Source organism: Carassius gibelio, chromosome B13 (genome assembly GCF_023724105.1).
Source record: "Carassius gibelio isolate Cgi1373 ecotype wild population from Czech Republic chromosome B13, carGib1.2-hapl.c, whole genome shotgun sequence".
In the NCBI taxonomy this organism is placed as follows: Eukaryota; Metazoa; Chordata; class Actinopteri; order Cypriniformes; family Cyprinidae; genus Carassius; species Carassius gibelio.
Window position 1 is genome coordinate 2,800,941 of NC_068408.1, and position 11,656 is coordinate 2,812,596.

General features: G+C 37.9%; 1 protein-coding gene across 4 annotated transcripts in view; it reads left to right on the forward strand.

Annotated features, from left to right (window-relative positions):
* lyst (lysosomal trafficking regulator) overlaps positions 1-11,656 on the forward strand; it is a 96,447-nt gene that overhangs the window by 64,408 nt on the left and 20,383 nt on the right. For all 4 annotated transcript variants that reach the window (XM_052572978.1, XM_052572976.1, XM_052572977.1 and 1 more), the window contains 11 exons: positions 1,530-1,703; positions 2,963-3,112; positions 3,199-3,336; positions 3,518-3,716; positions 4,485-4,613; positions 5,594-6,203; positions 6,774-6,954; positions 8,348-8,517; positions 10,713-10,943; positions 11,053-11,219; positions 11,292-11,444. In XM_052572978.1, the coding sequence (XP_052428938.1) occupies positions 1,530-1,703; positions 2,963-3,112; positions 3,199-3,336; positions 3,518-3,716; positions 4,485-4,613; positions 5,594-6,203; positions 6,774-6,954; positions 8,348-8,517; positions 10,713-10,943; positions 11,053-11,219; positions 11,292-11,444 (2,302 nt within the window). The remainder of the gene's footprint in view (positions 1-1,529; positions 1,704-2,962; positions 3,113-3,198; positions 3,337-3,517; positions 3,717-4,484; positions 4,614-5,593; positions 6,204-6,773; positions 6,955-8,347; positions 8,518-10,712; positions 10,944-11,052; positions 11,220-11,291; positions 11,445-11,656) is intronic.

Below are 11,656 nucleotides of genomic sequence, written 5' to 3' on the forward strand. Positions count from 1 at the left end.
CTCCTTTACATATGATTTATAAGCCCAAATATAAAAATAGAGAAAACAGACCAAAAAGGGCTTAGTCCCAAAAATAAAAAAAACGCCTAGGACTGTTTGTAAATAAAGTTAATTATTTAATTGATCTTTACACATTTGATTGAACATTAACCCATTTCTGTCAAGCAAAGAGTTTGAAAAATATATTTTTGGGTCAAAAACTTTTAACTATTGTTGTGTGAGGTAGGATTTTCAGTAATAAATGACAAAAATCTCATTTTCGTCTTTGAAATTCTCTAGTTTATTGTACAATTTATCACTCATACTTCCTTAATAGACATATTGCATGCATGCTTATGGTAGCTTAGGGTCTTCTGAATCCATTGATACCAAATACATGGTGGTCCATCCTCATTACATATGGTTTATAAGCCGAAATGTAAAAATAGAGAAAACGGACCAAAAAGGGCTTAGTCCCCTAAGGGTTAATTGCTAAAAATTCATTTGGACAACTTTAAACATAATTTTCTCAATATTTAGATTTTTTTGCTCCCTCAGATTCCAGATTTTCAAATAGTTGTATCTCGGCCAAATATTGTCCTCCTAATAAACCATACGTCAATGGTGAGATAATTTATTCAGCTTTCAGATGATGCTTACATTTCAATTCAAAAAGTTGACACTTAAGACTGGTTTTGTGCTGCAGGGTCACACTGAGTCTTTAGGGTCTTCATGAATAGTCTGTAACATACTTCAGTTAAAATGTCTCAATGGTAATGAGTGCATGTCACATCCAAAGGCCCCTTTAAAGGTCATATAGGGGGTTTTTTTTAGTTCAATTTTTGTGAACTTTTGAATGCGGATTCATAAAAGCTCTGACTGTATCTGTTTGCCGTGCTTTTAAATCAAAACCATCATGTTTGAAAGTAAATTGAAATATTATGTTTTAAAGTCTCCCGTGATGGTATCTTCAGTCTTTCTTTTTACCGTTCAACAGTTTGGGGTCAGTAAGAAAAATTCACTTTTATTCAGCAAGGATGCATTAAATTGATCAAAAGTGACAGACAGTACAGGCAAAAGATTTCTGTTTCAAATAAATACTGTTCTTTTGACACTTATTTTCAGCATAGAATCATAAAATGTGTGGTGTTAACTCCATAATTTCAAGTAAAAAAAATGATTGGCATTAACTAAAGCATGAATGTTGAAAACCTTTAGAAGTTTAGAAGGATGAACCATGAGACAAAAAATGTGTTAATTCAAATAGCAGCAGATGCTCTACTTTGGGTATGATGCCAAATAGCTGACATTTATTAAATGATGAAATTATTTGGTGCAGATGGATCTAGTTGAGGTATTTTGGCATTACATTATGTTTGTTTTGCAGGCAGTGCTATTAATCAAGTGTTGTTTGCTGAGGCTTCCTGTGTTCTGTGTGTTATAACACTGTGATCTAGACACATTCACAGCCCACTTCATTCGCACAATGTGATGTGTTTCACACACCGTGATTTTAGCAGCAGGAAGACTGAATCTGTCTGTTCTCGTAGGCGGTGGAGTTGAGCGACTGTGAGAGAACTCAAGCTCAGGCGCTGGAGCTGCTGCTGTCTCTGGTTAAGAACAACCAGCACCGCACTCACGAGATGGAGTGTTACCACGGCTATTCCATGATTCACCAGGTTCTCATCAAGCCCAAGTGCATCGTGGGATTCCACATTCTCAAGGTCAGTTTTATCAGGTGTCATTAATTAGCCAAAAACCTTTCATTGTGTGATGATCTGACTGATGCATTAGATATTCACCATATGTTTATGGATATAAAATATCACAATATTTTATTGTGCTTTTTATTTTGTCAGAGAATCCTAAAAATGCAAAGTATAAAAAATAAAAGTTTTTTATTTTTTGTAATTTTACTCAAAAAAAGCAATCTTTTTTTGTATTCTGGATTCATTGCACACAAACCAAAAAAGTTTTTTTTTTTCTTCTTTTTTTTGTGGGAAAAAGATGCTCTAGATTCATTGTTTGTGTGCAATGAATCTAGAATATAAGAAAGTTTGCTTTTTTTTATTAAATTACAAAAACTTTTCTGTGATATTCTAATATTTTGAGATGCACCTGTATATCACCAGCTCCAGTATTTCAGTATCATTGAAATACCAGTGTAGTTTTTGTAAACATTTTCAATTATATATTATTTTATTCATTTATATTTATATATAAATTAATTTGTTTAATTTTATTGTTAAAACAATTCTTAAATGCAAAATAAAAAAAATTGAAATGTTGCCGTGGCAACTAGCTTAAAACAAAGTATTATTTTAAAAATATATATTTTTTTTTTTCTGTTTTCACTTTAATTTTATGTTTGCCATTTTTTCTTATATTTAGTTAGTTTTTTTTATTTTATTTAGTATTAAATTTTTAGTACTTAATTTTATTGTAGTACTGAAATAAAATTAGGTTTTTTATATTTAATTAACTTAATTAAATGTATTTAATAATTATTTATTTTGGTTAACTTATTTAGTTTTATTTAAAATAAATTAAATTTATGAATTTAGTCGACGCTTTTATCCAGAGCGACTTGCAGTGCATTCATGCTAACATTTTCTACCTAACATGTGTTCTCTGGAACCCACAACCTTTTGCGCTGCTAACGCATTGCTCTTCCACTGAGCCACAGGAACACTTATTTCAAGTGAAACTGTTTTTTGATTGATTGAGTGTTAGTTAACTGTAATAAACCTGCGTGCTTGTGCTGCTGTTGGACTAAACAGTGCACCCTGCTGGTTGTTACTGGTAATGGAGACTGACACAGAGACTGCTATGTCCCTCTCTCAGTATATTCTTGTTTTCTGAAATGCATCAGATTAATCAGTCTGAAAAATACTTACTCCGTTTTAGTCTTTTGAATTGCACTAGAGTTTGATTTTAGGGTACAGCGCGGCTAATATGTGTCTGTGTGCTTATGGTGAACCAGACGCTGTTGGACGGCTGCTGCAGCGGCTCAATCCTGACGATCGGAGAAGACGGACAGTTTCATCTGGATGCTGAATCCACTGTGGTGCTGCAAGATCTCAGACTGCTGTCTGAAATACTTCTGGACTGGAAGATATGGGCCAAAGCCCAGGTACACACTCTCATTCCAGTGAGAACATATATTGTGTAAGAAGGGGTTATGTTTATAGAGAGCTAACTGTGACCGCTGTATGATAGTGTGGCGTGTGGGAGACACTGCTGACTGCTTTAGAGATCCTCATCCGGGTGCATCATCCTCAGCAGATGTTCAACATTGGACAGCTCCTCAAGGCGCAGGTGGTTCATCGCTTCCTGCTCGCCTGCCAGGTGCTTCAGGTGAGACGTTCACTACATGGACATACACACGAGGTCTGATCAGTTAACAGATCTTCTTACTTCATGAAATAAACATGAACGAACACTTGAAGGTATACTGAAAGAAAAGAATGCAGGAACAAACACCAATCATAGTTCAGCGTGTGGGTCATTATGTAACATCATCTCATTATCCTCACAGGAGCATCGAGACGAGTACCTGACCTCCATCCCTCAGGAGGTCTGCCTCTCGTTTGTCAAAATCATCCAGGAGGTTTTGGGTTCTCCTCCGGACCTGGACCTGCTGCGGCTGGTCTATAACTTCCTGTTGGCCGTTCACCCCCCCACCAACACTTACGTGTGCCACACACCCTCCAGCTTCTACTTCTCTCTGCACATCGGTGAGAAACCTTCAGAGAGCCCCAGTCTGATCACGAGGAGTCATTAAAGCAAGAGCATTTTCCCAAACCTGTATGACTTCATTTCTTCTGTGGAACACAAAAGAAAATGATTAACAGAAATTTCACGCCGCTTTTGCCTTCTTGATCCACAGATGAACGACTATACAGGTTTTAAAACAGAAAAAAATATTTTTTTTACCTTTTTTTTTGTCTCTTTTTCTTAAATGTCTAATAAACAACATATTTATGTGGATTGCAAGTTACAAAAAAATTAAACCGAAAACTTTTTTTTCCCATTTTTAGTTGGTAAAACTGTCTAATCAGTTAATGTTTTCTTTTATTCATGTTAATTTCTTTATTTAATAGTATAATATTAAAACACACACACAAAATCTGTTTAATTGTAAAGTTTTTGCCATTATAGTTTTTATTAACCCTGATATTTCTGTGAATATTTTTTTTTTTTTACTATTATTATTTTTTTACGTCTTATTTTTTTGCTCTACATTTCATGCTCTACATATAAAGAATATTTCAAACTCAGATATTGTTTCTAATCGTATTTATAAGCTTTTTTAGCAATGCTGATATTATTCTGATAGTCGTTAAGAGATCTCTGAAAACTAAGCAGGTTAAACTGATGTCATTTGATTGTTGCAGTAGTCTAGCATTGAGTTTACAGCTCATTCCTCTTTGTTAGTTATCATTCTGAGATGTAGATTTGACAGTAAACGGGAGCGTCTCAGTTCATGTGTTTTTTCTCATCAGATGGTAAGCTGTACCAGGAGAAGGTTCAGTCCATGATGTACCTGCGGCACTCCAGCAGTGGAGGGAAATCAGCCTGCAGCTCTGTGCTTTCACTGTCTCCCTCCGTCTTCACAGAGACACCCGCCGAAGGTCAGCGCCACCTCCAGTCACATTAAAGCAGCAGACTTACAATCATTAACTCCCGGCCGTCCGCTGACGATAATGCGCTTATTCGTGAGAAGGTCAAAATCCCCCCAAAAAATCATGCTTACTCACTCTGTCGCACTTCATAAGCAGTATTCACTGGAGATGTCCTTGTCTGACTGTATGCCACTGCTGCGCCTTATTAAGCTTTGAAAGACGTGACCTTTGACGAATACAAATCAATTACAGCACAACCCTGCCTGTCAAGTCCAATCAAATGGATTTATATAGAGGTTATACAATATACTTCATCTGAAAGCAGCTTTAGAGAAACTCATGACTTTAATGTTTATATTATCTTAACATCTTTATGGCTTATACACTAGGCTTCCATGTTGATACAATGTTGCAAAAACTAGTTCGGGAACACTTATTGTCAAGAAAAGGGGGCTTTAATGCATACTAATGCACAGAAAGTTTTTTAATAAAATGGAATGAAACACAAAAAAAATTGCACACATGAAAAAAAGGAGGTGCAAAAAGACATGGAAAGCTAAGACACAAGCAGAAATCGATCAGTAATTTGACAGCAATCCTGCCCCTCGTCAGTGGAATATTAGCTGGTTCAGTCCCAGGATGAAGATGAATCAAGGTTGGATATTTCAACAAGATAATGATCCCGAACACAATAACCTGACTTAGAATAGAAATACAATAGAAAAAAAGAACTTAAGGTCATAAAAGAATCAATCAGTTAAGATCTGCTATACAGTATTATCATAATATCCGTGTGTACAGTTAATGTGGAGATATGTCTAACGTTACATAAAGAACTGGGCAATAATATTTTTAATGTTTGGCAATGAAATAAAAAAACTTGCAGCAGAGAAAGAAGAGCTCACATTTTTGTGAAAAAAGAGGCAATTCTGAGCATGAAAAACGTATCATTGTCAGACTTGACTAAATGTTGTGTGCTTGTCCCACAGTGCGCCACACGTCCTCCCCTGAGCATGGTGATGAAGATCTGTCACTGCGGCCCCCAAGCATTGGCCCGTCTCCACACTCTTCTCCGGGCCTGCCACCCCGTAAGACCCATGGGAGCGTGATGGGGACCACAGAGCCTGAGGAGGGGACATCCCGGAGTACCCAGCAGGCCCTGGGCAGCACAGAGACCCTGAAGCGGGTCGGAGACGAGCAGCTCCTCAGCAGCTGTGAGTCAGCAAAGACCATATGTGACTCTCAGAACATGGGCGGTGATGAGGAGAGCAGCGTCACGGGGAACCGAACGCCCTCCATCAGTGTAGAGGAGGAGCAAGACGGCGCAGCGGGCAGCCCGGGGGACTCTGAGGACCATTTAGATTGGACCAGTGAGGAAGCGCCACGCAGACCGGACAGCCTGAAGGGAATCCAGTCCTTCCAGAGGAGCCACAGTAACCTGGCCAGTCTGGGTTTGGCCTTTCCTGTACAGAACGGCTCTCTGACGATCGCTCGCTGGCCCACCGTGGCTGACCGTGCCGCTCCACCGGACGACTGGGAAAGTTACACCTACTCTCCCGGGTATGACAGACACAGCAAGGCGGACTCCGGTAACGACAGGTACTCTGAAAATACCAGATGATTTTATATTGTTGGAAATCCTAGCATTTCCATGCAAAGAGAGAAAAATGTAAAATAAAATTGCATTGTAAAATGTATTGAGTCGTGCTAGATGTGCGTAATATATCTTTTAAATTCCATCGATGAATAGCACTCTTTAATTATGCACATCTCTGCTGCTGAGTTTTGGAGATGAATGACTTATAATATTAGCCATCATCTCTTTAGTGTGCTCTTTCAGTCAACAGTTACTGAGTAATTTCCTCCTGTCTTCATCATTGCCTTTCCTGCACTAAAGATATATCCAATCACTTAACCTCATTAAATGTTAACGCCTTTAAACTCCGAGCTCCTATCCACAAACCATTGCAGATGTGTCTGAGCTGTCATTGGTGCTCTTTCAAATATTGGTTTCGCTTTTGTTTGTGCTGATATCACAGTATGAGTAATTTCTGTCATGGGAGTGTAGTTATTTCTGTGATGGATTCGTGTGTATTTTGCATGCTGAGTGTTTTCAGTGAACAGGCTCTGAGTCACAGCTGAAGATCTAATGCTTCATGATTCATTCAGGTCCAGTGCTGAAGACTGTCTGGTTCTGATCTGCTGCGGTCTGTACGATCTGCTTAGAGGAGTACTGCTCCTGCTGCCAGACGTCCTGCTGGAGGAGGTGATGGACAAACTCATCCAGCCCGAGGCTCTTCTCGTCCTGGTCAACCACTCTTCTCCTCTCATACAGCAGGGCGTCATGAAGGTCTGTACATGGCTGCTTATTTTTTCCTTCACTGGTTCATTTTTAAAGGTCTTGCAGTGTGACAAAATTTTTTTTTGAAAATACAAATATTCCACAAAGACTGAATGCAAAATACTTTAATTACAATTACAGTACATTTCAGGGTATTAAACTGTTTGGCACATTGTTGCCAACATTTAGACTCTCATGTGCTGCATCCAAAAACTATATCTTATTTAATGTTTATTAATGTGGAACATGGAACATCTCTGTCTATGATATGGATTTAATCATTGGGAATTACTCCGTATAAACAGTACAAATGTAATTAAAGGGGACATCAGATGCCCATTTTCCACAAGTTGATGTGATTCTTCGGGGTCTTCATGAAAAGTCTATAACATACTCAAATTTCTAAATTCTAAAAACAACAGCCTTTTTACCCTGTCAAAAACAGCTCTGTTCACAGCGAGCCATTTCAATGTGTGTCCCTTTAAATGATAATGAGCTCTGTGAGCTGTTCTCATGAGACGGTTTACTTTAGTCATTGAACTTGCTAACTAGCATATTATTAGGAAAGGTGATTTGCAAAGATACATAAAATCTTGTTCTGTGTGACGAACATCTGGCCAGAGTCTAAGAGTGCCTTGATTTAAGAAAGGGGTTATTATTTTGGGGGATTAAAAAATATGGGTGGATTTTTATCATTATAGGGTTGTTGTGTACACACACATGCTAACACATATTTATATTCAAACAACGTGTGAAAGTAAATTTTCCATCTGATAACCCCTTTAATAGTAGAAGTTAAAACTTTACCTTATCTTAATTTGAAAATATATGCTATTACATTTAAATAATGTTATTAATAATTTCTTATTGGGGGTTCTAAATTGCAAAAATAAAACCAGGAATTCATTCAAAACTAGTTTTGAGAATATATTTAATAATAATAATAATAATAATTCCTTACATTTATATAGCGCTTTTCTAGGCACTCAAAGCGCTTTACATAGACAGGGGGTATCTCCTCATCCACCACCAGTGTGCAGCATCCACCATTTAATGACAATAGTATAGACTTTTATTTTTTATTCTTTTTTTTTTTTTTTAAATAGTGTTAGTATTTTTAGGAGAATACAGAAATTCATGTTTTTTTTTTTTATAGACCCATTGAAATTTCAAACAATTTCAGTCCAATTGGATTTAATGTTTAGGGACAAATGAGAAAAATAATAATACAAACTGTTTTCTTTAGGAAAATAAAATGACTTTTCTTTTCACTATCTCTCTGTTCATAACTGTTTATCACATATGCTGCTTTGGTTTGTTTATTTAAGCTGATGTGGGTTTCATTTATACATTTTTATGTAATATCTCATGAATACACAAACATTAATGTTTATTCATGTAGCTCCTGGACGCCTACTTTAGCCGCACACAGAAAGAGCAGAAGGAGAAGTTCCTGAAGAACCATGGGTTTTCACTGCTGGCCAATCAGCTGTTCCTGCACCAGGGTTCACAGGGTGTGCTGGAGTGTTTCCTAGAAATGCTGTTCGGACGACCGGTCGGGATCGAGGAAGAGTGAGTATGACAACAGTCTAGAGCTGAAGACGTGACCATAGAGGTGCAACTGGGAAAATGAACCAGCTATTTAGATTTATTTGTCGTTTTGTTTATCTGTTTGTTATTAAGAATTATAGTATTGTTATTATTATAAATAGTATTATAATAGTATTATCATATATATATATATATATATATATATATATATTAGGGGTGTAACGGTTCACAAAATTCACGGTTCGGTTCGATACGATACACTGATGTCACGGTTCGGTTCGGTTCGGTTCGATACGTTTTAGATACAGCAAAATGTAAAAACATCTCAACTTTTCAGAATGCCGCAAGCGCACCGCGGGTCATGTGACAAGAACCAACCAATCAGCTTCATCCTTTCCCGTAACAACGTTGAGAGCTAAGCCAAGATGAAGGAACAGCTGATCATAGTTGTATATGGATTGCAATTTTGAAATAAATTCAGTAGCAGAGCTACTGCAAGCGATTTTTAGAGCTGCAAATCCATTTATCCTTCGCTGAAATTTCCGCGTCTCATGGAGAGAGCACGTCATTGTTGCTTAGCAAAGACAGACGCCTCATGAGCGCTTCTGCCCGAGCGCTTTGGAAAGGAAGAGAAAGACGCGCTTAGCGTTTTCCATGCGTTTTTAGGCACGATATGTGAACGGCCCCTAAGGCGCTCGCTCACTCAGCACGCGCTGAAGGCTCGTTGCAAAATGTCGAATGCATTTAACAGACCAGAAATATAAGATCCTAAAATAACCAACAGGTCTGGTGTTTGGGTTGGATTCCCTGTAAGCTATAGTGTCTAAATGCTGCAGGGATAGTTTGCTGCGTGCATGTTTCTCCTTTTTTTCGTCTTTTCCCAGATAGTACTGACGCATATATCCCAGATATTCCCGCTGTTTTTTTTTTTTTTTTTTTTTTTTGTAATCCCGCTGGTGTACCCTGTCATGTTGCAGATGCGACATACCGTTGTTTTTTTATCCACCACTCTCTTGCCATCACCATTATAGCTTAAAGGGAATCCAAAGTGCACCCAAACACCAGACCTGTTGGTTATTGGAGGATCTTCTCATTTCTAGTCTGTTAAACGCATTGGCTATTTTGCAACGAGCCTTCAGCGTGTACTGAGTGAGCGAGCGCCTGCTGAGTAGCCTAACATAAACATATAAGATGGTGTTTTTTTCTTCTTCGGGAGTGTCAGGGGCGTTGCCTGTTACGTTGTTTGGGTTATTGGGCTACCTTGTTGAACGCATATCATTATATTTCTTTCTCTCTCTCTTTTTTTTTTTTTTCAAATATAATTAATTACTCCAACGAACCGTTCGGTATACATAATGCGTACCGCGTACCGAACCGAAAGCGTCGTACCGAACGGTTCAATACGAATACGCGTATCGTTACACCCCTAATATATATATATATATATATATATATATATATATATTTAGAAATAAATGTAGAAAAAAACTCTTGTCTTGATAAATAGAAAAGCATATATATGTTAAGAGAAATAAAATAACTCTTACCTGAAATAAAAAAATAAATAAATAAATGTTAGTTGCCAAGACAACATTTTAAATTTTCCTTAAGTTTAAGTTGAAGTACTAAAATTACAAAATATAAAGATAAAAAATAAAAATAAAATAAATAAAAAATAAAATAAATAAAATTATTGTCTCCGCGCCAGCCAAAGCACAAAAGTGGATTTAAATTATCAGTTGATGACGATGACACACTGAAAGCTCTAATCACATCGGTGTGAGTGTACGCATTAAAGGGTTAAAGATGCAAAAATAACATATATTTATTGTATATATTGTAGTCAAGTCACCTTGATTTAAATAGCACTTCATGCAGTACAGATTGTTTCAATCCATCTTTACAGTGTTAAGCAAGAAAATAGTGATTCAATGATGGAAGCAAAATTTTATTCTGCTGTAAAGCAGCTCTAAAAAGACAGTAGTAAAAATGTATTATTCATTTGAAATTATATAATGTTAAAATGTGTATGTGTGCTTATTTAATTAATTTGCACTTTAGTTATGAAGACACGTTTACCTTTTATTTTTTCATTCCGTGTTACTGCAATAAATAATTGTGAGGAAAAACATTCAAGAATCTTCTGCATGAGGTCTACTGACTGAAACTTCACCCAGCAGCATCCTTATCAATCACAGTGTTCCCTCTCCTCTCAGTCTGGATCTGGAGGACATGGAGAACATCTCCCCGTTCAGGAAGCGCTGTATCATCCCTGTGCTGGGTCTGCTGGAGAACTCTCTGTATGAGAACTCACTCGTGCACAACGGCCTGTGTCTGCTGCTGCAGCTGCTCAACGCCTGCCCGAAGCTGACCGACATCCTGCTGGACCACGGCCTGCTCTACGTGCTCTTCAACACACTGTCCACCCTCAACGGCCTGGAGAACGGGTACTGCTCCCTGTTTAGATGCTTCCATTGGAATGAATTCATTCTGATTGACGATTCTGAACGTAGTGAATGCTCAATAAAGTCCCAATCTGATTGACACACTCTGTAGGATTCCTCCGAACGACTACAAGCTGGTGGTGTGTGACATTCAGCAGCTGCTGGTGGCCGTCACCATCCACTCCTGCAGCTCCTCGGGATCGCAGTACTTCCGCATCATTGAAGACCTGATCACCCTGTTGGGCTACATGCAGACCAGCAAAGTTCGGCACACACAGGGTAAAGAAGACTAATACTTTTATACAACAATGATATGTGACGTGTCATTCAAGTTCTCCGTTGTTTCTTCAGAAATGGCCACAGCTCTGCAGTTCCGCGTGATCCAGGCAGCCATCGATTTCATTAAGACCACGGCCAATCAGGACCCTCAGAAATCTAGCAGCTATGTTCACGTGCCCGCTTCACCGCATCATGCTCTACAGCAGAAACGCAAGAGTATCGCAGGTGAGCAGGTCCGGAGGTCAGAGGATGTGACGTGTCTTTGAAATATCTTTAAAAGCATAGTTCACCCTAAAATGAAATGTTGTCATCATTTACTCACCCTCATGTTGTTCAGGGTATCATTGATAGACTATTACAGTTTTTATTGATATTTAGAATCAGCCTTTGTCTTTATCTTTTCTAGTTTTTTCTCCATTTTAGTTTTAATTTTATTT